Below are 13,824 nucleotides of genomic sequence, written 5' to 3'. Positions count from 1 at the left end.
TCAAATGAAAAGAGAAAAAAATTATCCAAATTGAAGGTTGCAGCAATCAAAAAGTTGTACAAAAAGCAGGATGAGGTATAGGAAGGAAATCCATTTTCATGTTTCAATTATTTAATTGTTTCAATGTTCTTAATCATATTATTGTCTATCTGTAAAGTGCCAAACCAAATTATATTTATGTAATAAGCCTTAAATAAACATGGAAACAATGTTATATTGTTTGGATTTCATATTTTGTCCCTAAAATTTAAACAAGAAAATAGAAATGAATAATGAAAGTATAAAACATACGTGAGATTTAAAACTTTATCAGATATATTTGAATAGAAAGTGACCAGTAGACTGTAAAATTTTCTGTTTGAAAGTTTGTTTAGTACAGGAAGTCAACCCACCAAATAACCCATAAGTTTGATATCTAACTTTTGTGACATTAAATTCCTTTAGCTGGAAAATAGAAATGTACTTCATTTAATATCAATGACAACAAGAAATATGAAACTGGATTGTTCATAATCTGCTAACTCTAAAATAAGTGGTTCACTTTCATTTTTTTCCTAACCAGTTTTATATATTCCAGGCATCCTTTCATTCTTTCTTTCAAAAAATATTCACTAAGTATGTCCTAAAGTACTAGTCAAAATACTTATCTAAAATGGTTGACAAATTAGATGTATTCCTTGTTCCTGATAAACCTTGTCTAATGAAATAACATTCTTAGTAATAGTATTAAAACAACTGCCAACACATTTTGCATAAGCATAATCAAAATGTTTCATAAATGTAAAATTAACTTAAATTTCTGGTTAAATTAAGATTTAAGTGTTAATGAAATTACTCTTTAATTTTCCCAATGCTTAATAACAAAACGAAGAAAATTTAAATTATTATTGTTCTTTGCCTTGGTGAATGAGGGTTACTGACCAGATTAGAATGTAATCTTTTCCTTTAATAACTAAGGCTCTTAAAGTGCCTCAAGGTCCTCTGTTTGACTGACTATAATTGTTCACTATAAAAAACTAGAGGCCAGGTGCACAACACTCGTGAACTGGGGGATGGGGGTGTCCTTCAGCCTGGCCTGTGCCCTCTCGCTGTCCGGGACCCCTCGGGGGATGTCCGACTGCCACAGAGGCAGGAGAGGCTCTCGCCACTGCCACTGCACTCACCAGCCATGAGCCCGGCTCCTGACTAAGTGGTACTCCCCCTGTGGGAGCGCACTGACCACCAGGGGACAGCTCCTGAGTTGAGCATCTGTGCATGTCAGAGCGACCAGATCCTCTGTTCAATCTATTTGCATATTAGGGTTTTATTATATAGGACTAGAGGCCCAGCGCATGAAATCCATGCACGGGTACGGTCCCTGGGCCCAGCCTGCTATCAGGGAAATATTCCCTGGCTGCTGGCAGCCGGCCCCGCCCCCTGCCACCACCCACCCAGGTTCCCAGTTTGCCATTGGGCAATTGGAGCCTGACGGCTGGGGAGGAGGGACCGAGAGGTTGGCTGGTCCCACCCACTCGTGTCCCCGCCCCTGCCGCAGGTCGCCCTCTGAGTGTGGGGCGACTGGCAGAGCAGGGGCCTTGACCTGGCGCTGCCATGCATCCCCCGCCACCCATCCCTGGGTCCAAGTTCGCCATCAGGTGATCAGAACCTGCGGGACTGAGGGAGGTACCAAGAGGTCAGCCATTCTACCCACTCGCCAGTCCCACCCCCCACCACCACCCACCTCGGTTCCCCACTTGCCATTGGGTGATTGGAGGCTGACGGCTGGGAAAAGAGACCGAAAGGTCGGCTGTTCCTGTCCGCTTGTCGGCCCCACTGCCCGCCCTGGTTCCCCATTTGCCATCAGGCAACAGGAGCCTGACAGCCGGGGGAGGGACAGAGAGGTCGGCCGTTCCCGCCCACTTGCCGGCCCCACGCCCACCACAGGCCTCCCTCTGTGTGTGGGGAGACCAGCGAGGTAGGGGCTTTGGCCTGGTGCTGCCCACATCTCCCACCACCCACGCCCAGGTCCCCCTTCACCATCGGAATCAGAGCCTGCTGGACAGGGAATGGGACCAAGAGGTGGTCAGTGCACCTCATAGTGACTGGTTGAGTGGTCATTCTAGTCATACTGCTGTTATGGTCACTGGGCTTTTATTATACAGGACTAGAGGCCCAGTGCACAAAATTTCTGCACTGGGAGAGGGGTGTCCCCTAGGCCAGCCTGCACTCTTCCAATCTGGGACCCCTTGGGGGATGTCCGACTGAACCGGCAGACGGACATCCCTCTCACAATCTGGGACTGCTGGCTCCCAACTGCTAGCCTGCCTGCCTGCCTGATTTGCCCTAACTGCTTCTGCCTGCCAGTCTGATCACCCGCTACGGTCGCCCCCAACTGCCCTCCCCTGCTGGCCCAGTTGCCCCCAACTGCCCTCCCCTGCTGGCCTGGTCGCCCCTAACTGCCCTCCCCTGCCGGCCAATTTGTGGCTGTGGGCACCACCATCTTTGAGGGCGTGGCAGTCAATTAGCATATTCCCTCCTTATTGACTGTAGGCACTGCCATCTTTGAGGGCGGAGCAGCAATTAGCATATTCTCTCCTTATTGGTTGTGGGTGTCACCATCTTTGAGGGTGGGGCAGTCAATTAACATATTCCCTTCTTATTGGCTGTGGGCACCGCCATCTTTGCGACGGCGTAGGGTCAATTAGCATATTCTCTCTTTATTAGATAGGATAAGCCATTTGCCATTAGAAATATTTAAGTTATAAACACAGTATTCCTCACATACAAGCAATCACTTCACCTAGGACCTGCCTCCTGGGCTGTGCTGTTGGAATTGACCTACTGCCAAGGTCTTCAGCCCTGTGCAATCACTTTACCCTAAAATGGAGCAATAGTCACCTGGGTCCACCTTTGCCAGCACACACAGAACTAACCTGACAAATTTTCCTCCATTCCTACACTACAACAACTAACCAACAACTGATTTCTCTGACATAAAAATTTACAGCCTAAATAGATACTGTAAAAGGTATTGCAAGCATCACTCTAAAAACTTCTTTATTTTGCAATAATCTTAAATCAATATTCTTTGCAATCAATCTGTCATAAAAAACAAAAACAAAAATCCCTCACAAGTGTAAATTCAGTTTGACTGAGTTATGTAACAGAATATTTTTAAATTTATTGAATTTACTGGGGTGACATTGGTTAATAAAATTATACAGGTTTCACATGTACAATTCAAAAATACATCATCTGTATATTGTACTGCATGTTCACCACCCTAAGTCAAGTCTTCTCCATCACCATTTATCCCCCCTTTACCATCTTTTACCTCCTCCCACACCCCCTTTCCCTCTGGTAATCACTATACTGTTGTCTGTGTCTATGAGTTTTTTGTTTTGGGGTGTTTTTTTTTTTGCTTAATCGTTTCACCTTTCACCCAGCCCCCATCCCCTCCCTGCTCTGACAGCTATCAGTCTGCTCTCGGTATCTATCTGTATCTATGAGTCTGTTTCTATTTTGCTTGTTAGTTTAGTTTGTTCATTAGATTCGACATATCAGTGAAGACATACGATACTTGTCTTTCTCTGACTTGCTTATTGCTCTCAGCATAATAATCTCCAGGTCCATTTAAGCAGTTGCAAAAGGGTAAGATTTAATTCTTTTATATGACTGAGTAGGATTCCATTTTGTAAATCAGGGGTGGAGAACCGTTTTTCTGCCAAGGCCATTTTGATATTTATAATATAATTCAGGGGCTATACAAAATTATCAACTTAAAAAGAAGCCTACTACATTTGGTTAAACATTTAATTAACTCACCCCCTAATGCCTTAGCAGGGCCAGACTAAATGACTTTGCCGGCCTTTATATGGCCCAGAGGGTGGATGTTCCCCACCCTGGTGTAAATGTACCACCGTTTTTTTTACCCACTCATCTCCTATAAATCAACAAACAACAAGTGTTGGCCAGGATGTGGACAAAAGGGAACCTTTGTGCACTGTTGGTGGGAATGCAGATTGGTACAGCCACTGTAGAAAGCAGTATAGAATTACTTGAAAAATTTTAAAATGGAACTGCCTTATGACCCAGCAGTTCCACTTCTGGGAATATAACTGAAGAAACCAGAAACACTAATTCAAAAAAATATATGCACCCCTATGTTCATTGCAGCAATATTTATAATAGCCAAAATTTGGAAGCAGCCCAACCGTCCATTAGTAGATGAACAGATAAAATATCTGTGGGGTAACATAATTTTTAACATTCAAAAAAGAAAGAAAATTTCAGAACATATATAATTTTAAAAGATATAATATCATGTTAGAGAAGTAGTTCAAAAGTTGATAGAAGATAGTAATAGTATATAAATTACATGACAAAATTATTTTACCTAAAACATCAATCACAAGTATAAAAATGACTGTTGCATAGCTATAAAAATTGTTTTTAAAATATTTTGTTATAATACTTTAGAGGAGTGTTAAAACTTTGTTATATAGGTAAAACATAATTCTAGATTTCTGATATTATATGTGCCATGTTCCATAAATTATTTCAGGGCCATTAGCCTTTTAAAAAGATTATCACCAAAGATAAAAATGATCAAGAGTTCCTGGCTCGTGTGCTCAGTGGTTAGAGCTTTGGCCTAAGCACCAAAGAATCTTGGGTTCAATTCTGGTCAAGGGCATGCATGTACCTTGACTGCACATTTGATCCCTGGCCCCAGTCGGGGAGTATGTGAGAGGCAACCAATTGATGAGGATTAACAAAAAATAAATGAATAATTAGAAATTCAAGAGTCTATTTCATAAAATAATTGCCCAAATCCAATATACAGGTTTAAACCTTGCATTACAAACTTTTAGGCTGTAAGTTCGGTTATGTTTTGTTACAAAGGTGGTATATGTTCCTAAGAAAATAATTTAAACAACATTAAGTATCTATCTACACTAATAAAAGAGAAAAATGGTAATTGGCGTATGGCGATACCGTTTTCATTGGCTAATCAGGGCTATATGCAAATTAACTGCCAACTAAGATTGGCAGTTAACTGTCAACTAAGATTGGCAGTTAACTGCCAACAAGATGGCGGCTAATTTGCATATGTAGGCACAATGCAGGGAGGCGAAAGGGAAAGCAGGAAGAAGCCCCCTGCCACTGACAGTGATCTGAAACCCAGGGGGGAGCTAAGAACTGGGGGGCAGGGCAAAGGCGGCCCTGGGGCCGCCTTTGCCCTGCCCCCCAGCCATGATCGCAGAATCAGGAGCCTTTGCCGCCCTGGCCAGTGATAGCAGGAAGTAGGGGTGGAGCCAGCGATGGGAGCTGGGCACGGTCGAAGCTGGCAGTCCCAGGAGCTAGGGGTCCCTTGCCTGGGCCTAAAGCGAAGCCCACAATCGCGGCGCCCCCCGCTGCCACTGCAGGTCCCCGCTGCCCGGGCAGGACGCCTAGGCCAGAGGCGTTAGGCCTGGGCAGGGGCGGAGCCTGCAACCGCGGGGAGCTGGGGGTCCCCTGCCCAGGCCTGGCACCTCTGCCGGAGGCCTCGGGCCTGGTCAAGGGGCTGATCCGGTGATTGGTGATCGGAGGGTGATGAGAGTCAACTCCTCTGGCCGAGGCATCAGGCCTGGGTGGGGGGTGGAGCCAGGGATTGGGGGGATATGATGGTCCCCTTGCCCAGGCCTGAAGCCTGGGTCAGAGGCGTCAGGCTTGGGCGGGGGGTGGAGCAAGCGATCAGAGGGAGATGGGGGTCCCCTGCCCAGGCATGATTCCTGGGCCAGAGGCCTCAGGCCTGGGTGGGGGCCAGAGCCAATGATCGGGGGGAGATGGGGGTCCCCTGTCCAAGCCTGACACCTCTGGCGGAGGCGTCAGGCCTGGGCAAGGGGCCGATCAGGCGATCGGAGGGTGATGGGGGTCAACGCCTGAGGGCTCCCAGTATGTGAGAGGGGGCAGGCTGGGCTGAGGGACACTCTCCCCCCCCCCCCCACACACACACCCAGTGCACGAATTTCGTGCACCGGGCCCCTAGTATATCTATACTAATAAAAGGGTAATATGCAAATTGGTTGGGATGCCCTCACGCAACAACCAAACTGCAGGTTGCACTGGGCGACCAGGCCGGCAGGGAGGGCAGTGAGGGGCAACCAAACAACCGAACAGCAGGCTGCGTAGGGTGACCAGGCTGACAGGAGGGGCAGTGAGGAGCGACCAGCCCAGCAGAGGGGAGCAGTGGGGGAGACCAGGCCAGCAGGAAGGGGCAGTGAGGTGTGACCCGGCCAGCAGTGGGTGGCAGTTAGGGGAGACCAGGCTGGCAGTGGGGGGCAGTAGAGGTAGACCAGGCTGGCAGGAGGGTCAGTTAGGGTTGGTCAGGCAGGCAGGCAGAGGCCATTAGGGGCGATCGGGCAGGCAGGCAGGTGAGCAGTTAGGAGCCAGCAGTCCGGATTGTGAGAGGGATCCCAGATTGGAAACGATGCAGGCTGGGCTGAGGGGACCCCTCTCCCGTGCATGAATTTTGTGCAACGGGCCTCTAGTATAAAAGGCTAATATGCCATCCGGGTAATGACATCACATAGCAATGCCTGGCTTCCTTTCCCTAGTGCAGTGATGGCGAACCTATGACACGCGTGTCAGAGGTGACACGCGAACTCATTTTTTTGGTTGATTTTTCTTTGTTAAATGGCATTTAAATATATAAAATAAATATAAAAAATATAAGTCTTTGTTTTACTATGGTTGCAAATATCAAAAAATTTCTATATGTGACACGGCACCAGAGTTAAGTTAGGGTTTTTCAAAATGCTGGCACGCCAAGCTCAAAAGGTTCGCCATCACTACCCTAGTGACTAGCCTCCTTGCAGTTTCTTCAGCCCAGGAACACAACTTGCTTTATAGCCAGGAAACATTTACACTTTAACCAAATGTCTGTGAAGTGCCTCATCTCATTTGGTACTCACAGAAGTCCTGGAGTATGTAGATAGGAGACTTAGTAGAATCCTATTTTCTTTTTACTAGCTGGAAAATGGAGATTTAGAAAGCTTAGAAACTTGACCCAACTGAAAAGAAGAAATGCTGGACCTTGAAAACAACTTCAGGTTTTCTCACTGTGCAGAATATAGTCAAACAGTGTTTCAGTTAAATATTTTACCCTTAGTTCTCCCTGCATGATCTATAATAATAATCTGCTTCGTGTTGATATTTACTGCTGTGTTGCTGACAATTACCTGAAACAGAAGTTGGGATGCTTCCCTGGGCTGGAAAAAGTTTAGCTAAATCAGAAAGCAGATCTAATTAAGCAAGTTTATTCTATATATATAAAAGGCTAAATTGACTCACGCATGTGCGATACATATAAAGCTCTCGCTGGAGCCAAGTGCATGCATGTTTCGATCTGTCATTGTCAATTGTGAATTTGTTTGACACTTCTATTATAGAGAAAGAGCGAATAGCAATATTAAAATATTTCTTCTAATTAATTTACTTTCAATGTGCATAAATTTGTGCACCAGGCCACTAGTATAACATAAAAAGTAAAGCACCACTACTCTACTCCACCAAACCAGCACAAACTCTTGAACCAGGCAACCCCCAGTATTTCCCTGGTGTCCTCAAAAAAGATACAAGTACAAGGTACTATTTTTGTTTGGTATGAAGAGGTCATTTAAAAGTCCAACCAAGTTCAAATGCTAAGGCTCAAATTGTAACCAGAATTTGGAGACTCTTATTTCTCTATCCTTCTATTAATACTAATTATAGAAAATGGCATTAAATACAATACAAATCTGTATACAACTTAGACATCAATAACAAGTAAAAACAACATTAATTTTATCCAACATCTGTTTTAAAAAACACACTTTAATTTGAAGTATTAAATTAACTGAAAAATAGCTGATTACTAAAAATTTACTTTTTATATTACCTGTCCCAGTCCATGCTGACTGGCCATCAGTAAGTGTAACAACAAAGCCAGATCCAAGTGTTTTTTCCCAAGCGACTTGTAGAAAATGAATTATATCAGGTTCAGAAGAAAGGCAGATTCTGATTACTTTTTTCTCCATTTCTGGTCACCTATCAAGTAAGAATAAAATTAATATTTTAGCAAGAAATTGTGACTATCCAACAGCAATGTTTTCTGTATTGGTTTCTCAGCTATAGCACCAAGAAAATAAGTTTTTTTAAAAAAAAACCTGTAATAGTTAGCCAACCACTAAACTCAATGAATCAGTTCTGTTCAATACTGTTTCACAATTTTTATAGATGTGAAAAGCGGAGGCCCATTAATGGGGAATGATTTGCCCAAATCATGAAGCTAAATAAAAATTACTATCTCCAATATGAAGAGTAAATTTTCTACAAGATCCAATAGCCTCTTTCTCTGTCTGTGAAAGAATATTTGAAATGAAAAAAAGGCAGTAAGAACAGAGACTAAGAATATCTTAGAACCCAAAAGTTGGTAGTCATGCCTTCTCCAAGAAAGAAGTTCCCAAGCTCAGTGACTCACTCGGTCCCCTGAGACAGGAACACCCTGCAATAGAGATGTGTTATATGGAAGTATTGCAGCTTAAAAACAATAAACAATTTTTTGCATTTTTAAAATTTGGATTGAAGTATTATATCCAGGGGAAAGTGCACATATAAAAATACAGCTTTATGAATATAACATTGAGCAAATCCATGTAAGCAATACCTAAATCAAGAACATTACTACCCCCCAAGAACTAATTCTCACAATACCTCCCTTCAAGTGCCCAAATAACCACTCTTCACACTTCTAACAGATATTAGAGCTTGAGTGTTTTTGTACTTTTATTTAAATACTAGAGGCCCGTTGCACGAATTCGTGCATGGGTGGGGTCCCCAGGGTGGGGGTGGAACACCCTTGCCGGTCTGGGATCCGGATCCGTCCGCTGACGTTCACGCCGGTTATCAGGAGCCACCTGGCGGCTCTTTTATAACTTTCTTCCTTGCGTAGTGTCTAGGGAGGGGAAGCAGCTATGGTGCCCGAGGCCGATTTCTAGGAGGCCAGGGACACTGTCAGGATCGTGCCCGCGGTGCTGGTCCGTTGGTGCCTGACCCATTCTCAAGAGATTGGACCTGCAGGACTACTTGAGGAGTGAGTGGCTGCCGCTGGGCTGGTGGGCTGCTGGGACGGGTCAGTCAGCTCAGTGGTGCTCCCGCTGTGGGAACACACTGACCACCAGGGGGTTGCTCCTGCGTTGAACATCTGCCCCCTGGTGGTCAGTGCATGTCACTGCGACTGGTTGACCATTCATTCTGGTCATTCTGGTCGTTCAGTCATTTGGTTGCTTAGGTTTTTATGTATATAGACTAGAGGCCCGATACACGAAATTTGTGCAAGAGTAGGCCTTCCCTCCCCTGGCTGCCGGCACCAGCTTCCCTCTGGCACTTGGGAGCTGAGCTTTCCTCCCTCCGGCTGCCGGCAGGCACCCGGGACCCAGGCTTCCCTCACAGCCATGGCTTCGTCCAGAAGGGCATCTGGTCTAATTAGCATATTAGACTTTTATTATAAACACACAGCATATTTTATTTTCCGTCTGGCTTCTTTTACTCAACATTATATTTGAGAAATTCATGCATATTTCTTAAGAGTTGTATGAAGATCACGTATACTATTCTATTATATACACTAAGTGGCCAGATTATTATGACCACTTGACGTTCGTGGGCAAATTAGCTATAATTTCATGCTAAAGTTGCTAGAGGGCCAGACCATTATAAATAGGGAAGCAGGTTGTTTACGACAGAAGTGATTTTTTTCTGAAGATATGGGTAAACAACGCAATTTAACAGCCTTTGAACATGGGATATATTTGAACATGAGTGTCCAGATTATTATGACCACCTGACGTTTGTAGGCAAATTAGCCGTACACTGCATCATATGGGATATGGAAGCCAAAGAACACCTTTGCTGTCTGCAGTTACCAAGATAAAACATCTCCAATTCACACCGGAACAAGGATTGGACAATCGAGCATTGGAAAAAGTCATGTGGCCCGATGAATCACATTTCCAGTTGCATCATGCAGATGTCAGGGTGAGAATTTGGCGGAAACTGCATGAAAGCATGCACCCCACATGCATGAGTACAACCCTTCAACTGGTGGGGGCAGTGTTATGGTTTGGGGCATGTTTTCCTGGCATGATTTGGGCCCTTTAATTCGTGTGGAACATCTGAATAGCACAACATAACTAAGTATCGTTGCTGATCAAGTTCATCCTATCATGTTAATGGCGCATCCCAATGAAGATGGCTTCTTCCAACAAGACAATGCGCCATGCCACGGTGCTCGTATTGTGCAGGAGTGGTTTGGTGGCCCCCCCAATCACCAGATCTCAATCCAATTGAGCATTTGTGGGACGAAGTTAAAAGAGCCATCAGGCAGCTGGTTCCACAACCATCAAATCTCACAGAACTGGATAGTGCTATTTATCAGGCATGGGGTCAGATTCCTCGCATCACCTTTCAACATCTCGTGGAGTCAATGCCAAGAAGAATTGCCACAGTATTAAAGGCAAGATATGGCCCAATGAAGTACTGATGGGGTGGTCATAATAATCTGGCCACTCAGAGTGTGTGTGTGTGTGTGTGTGTGTGTGTGTGTGTGTGTGTATCCCACGTTCAAAGTCTGTTAAATCACGTTGTTTGCCCATATCTTCAGAAAAAAATCACTTCTACTGTTGTGGTAAACAACCTGCTTCCCTATCTATAATGGTCTGGCCCTCTAGCAACTTCAGCATGAAAGTATAGCTAATTTGCCTACAAACATCAGGTCATAATAATCTGGCCACTCAGTGTATAGTATGATTTGTTTATCCATTCTACTAGTGATAGACATTTGAATACATTCCAGGTTTTGACTATCACAAATAGTGCTGCCATAAACATTCTAGCAAATACCTACAGCATATATACATACGGTCAGTTTTAGTACTATACGGCCAAAAATTTTCTAAAAGGTTTGTACCAATATAAACTTAGTATATGAGAGATTGCTTGACGACCTTGCAAACATTTCTCATCTTTTTAATTTTAGCCATCTTAATATGTATGCAGTATTATATTATGGTTTTAATTATAATTCCCGGATGAGAAATGATGTGTACTTTTCATATATCTATTGGGCATTTGAATATCAAGTTTTGTGGAATATCCATTCAGTTATCTTTTTCTTATTGATGTTCCTATTGATTTTTTTTCTTTTTTTATTTGTTCTTTATATTGTGGGTATTAATCCTTTTATAGACATACTAGAGGCCCAGTGGGGTCCCTCGGGGTGGCGTGTGGGGATCTGGCCCCAACTCACGCCCCAGGCTCGCAGCCCTAGCTTGCAGCCCTGCAGCCCTGCCTCACACCCCACCATGGTCTGGCACCACCCTCTCACCTGCTCCACCATCCCGCCTGCGGGATCGATCAGGGCTGGCCCCCCATCCAGCTCCCTCAGCGCCTGGGAGCAGAGCGGCGACCCGCCCCCCACCACTGATGCCAGTCACTGTCTGCAGGAAGATCAGTGGGGCAATAGGGCCCCCACTTGCACCCGTGTTGGCCTGGTGCCGCTTGCTCACTTGCTCCACCATCCTGCCATGGTCCCACTCTGGTCGGGGCCCATTTGGGCTGGTAGCACCTCCACTGCCATCACCGCCAGCACCGTGTCGCCAACGCCCACCATGTTCCGCGCTGTCCCCTGATGGTTGGCGCACATCATAGCAAGTGGTCGAACTCCCAGTCAAACAACTGCCCGAGGGGATATTTGCATATTAGGCTTTTATTATACATTGGGGCCTTGACTTACGAGTGTCCTGACTAAAGAGTTTTTCGAGATACGAGCCGTCTCTCGGCCGATTTTTTGCTTTGAGTTGCGAGCTAAAATTCGGGTTATGAGCCAGCTTCAGATACCCCACCGCTACTTGGCGCAGCAAACGTCACAGTGAACGCCACAACATCGGCCCTACGCTACATTCTATTGTTCAGTATTGTGTTTTTATACAATATTCGTTATTTTTAAATACATTTTTCTTATTTAAAAACATTTAACAAAACAATTACGGTGTTTTTTGGGTGTCTGGAACAGATTAATGGCATTTCAATTCATTGTAATGGTGAAAATTGATTTGACATACGAGTAATTTGAGTTACGAGCTCCGTCACGGAACGAATTAAACTCATAAGTCAAGGCCCCACTGTATAGGGTGTACTGTGAATATCTTCTTCAACTCTGTAAGTTACCTTTTCATTTTCATAATGTATCTTTGGATGAAATGTCTTAATTTTAATGAAGTTACAATTTACCAAAGTATTTATGGTAATACTTTTTGTGTTCTGCTTAAGAACTCTTTGGACACTAAGATGTTCTCCTATGGCTATCTCAAAGTTTTATAATTTTATCTCTCACATTTAGATCTGCAATTGATTTCTGTGCATTGTGTCCAGGAGGGGTCAAAATATATTTTTTCCATATGGATATCAAATTGATCCTGTACTATTTCTTAAAGACTATCCTTCCCTGACTGCACTGATGAATCTCCTTTGTCTTTAGTCATGTGACTGAATATATGTATAAGGTTAAATATTGTTTCTTTGTTTCTGCAGGGGTGCAATTTTATGTTTTACTAGAGGCCCAGTGCACAAATATCATGCATGGGTAGGGTCCCTAGGCCTGGCCAGTGATCAGGGTCAATCGGGACCTTCCGGCTGCCAGTCGGGGCCTTCCTTCATTCCATGCCACCCCCTGGTGGTCAGCACACGTCATAGCAAGCGATTGAACTTCCCGGCCGAACTCTGTGGGGGGCACTTTGCATATTAGCCTTTTATATGTATAGAAGATATTTGGCTTGTCAAGTTTACATTGAATAGTGATTCTGTTACTGTGATCCAACATATTATAATCTCTTCCTGATCTTGCCATTTAGAAATTTGATAAACCTCCCTTCTAAGTATTAAAATCACTTATATCAGGAGAAGCTTGAGCACAGACATCTTTGGCTTACAATTAGAAACAAGTCTCTCATAGACATCAATCACTACTCAGTAGGTATACTGCTGTTATCTCCATTTAATTTACAAGGATTCAGGAGAGTCCTTTGTAAAACCTACCTACTCCACAAGTCTAGTACTACTGTGTTTTTAAAAGGAGAATAAATTAAGACTTGAGACCTTTAAGGGATTCTCTCTCATTTCTAATGATTAGGGTGTGTTGTTGTTTTTTTCTATGAAAAAAACCATTCTTCTGGTAATTCACTCTAGAATCTTGCCCAGAGTGACCTCAAACTTACCAGACTACAGTATGACACATATTATTTAGTTCAAAGCAAATAATAACATTTTTCTAATACTAGAATATCCTTTGACCATGTCACTTCATGAAAGTATGTATAAGCTATAGAAGTGAAAAAACAAAACTAAAGAAATGCCCTAAAAATTATAAATATGCAAAGAATAAACATGATAAAAAGTCAAAACCAGGAATAAAGCACAAACTTCAAAGACAGAAAACTAGAGAAAATTATCCTTTAATCAAATAGCATGAATCTCTTACTAACTAGATGATCCTAAAAAAGATAAAAGGATATTCTGTAACCTTTTATTTAGGGGGAAGAATGTAAATTTGCTTTGAATTTTATGACCAATAAATATAACATGCTACAAAAATCCAGAAGTAAATTAGTAATTGTCATTTCATTGACAACTGACTACATTTTAATAAGAGCAAATTTTTACATCAAAACTTCTACTTTTCTTTTTCAATTTAAAACTATTATCTTCTTATAAATGAAGCATCATATTTTTCTAATTAACAATGAATATAAAAATAAAAACTCACTTTGT

At 43.3% G+C, this 13,824-nt stretch overlaps 1 protein-coding gene across 2 annotated transcripts in view; it reads right to left on the bottom strand.

Annotated features, from left to right (window-relative positions):
• XRCC4 (X-ray repair cross complementing 4) overlaps positions 1–13,824 on the bottom strand; it is a 194,817-nt gene that overhangs the window by 163,912 nt on the left and 17,081 nt on the right. For both annotated transcript variants that reach the window (XM_081089762.1, XM_081089761.1), the window contains one exon: positions 7,898–8,046. In XM_081089762.1, the coding sequence (XP_080945888.1) occupies positions 7,898–8,036 (139 nt within the window). In that variant the 5' untranslated portion in view covers positions 8,037–8,046. The remainder of the gene's footprint in view (positions 1–7,897; positions 8,047–13,824) is intronic.

The sequence above is a fragment of the Myotis nattereri genome, assembly GCF_964212035.1.
Source record: "Myotis nattereri genome assembly, chromosome: 4".
Taxonomy (NCBI): domain Eukaryota; kingdom Metazoa; phylum Chordata; class Mammalia; order Chiroptera; family Vespertilionidae; genus Myotis; species Myotis nattereri.
The sequence above is the reverse complement of the archived record's forward strand: the minus strand, read 5'-3'. Positions and strand labels throughout refer to the sequence as shown.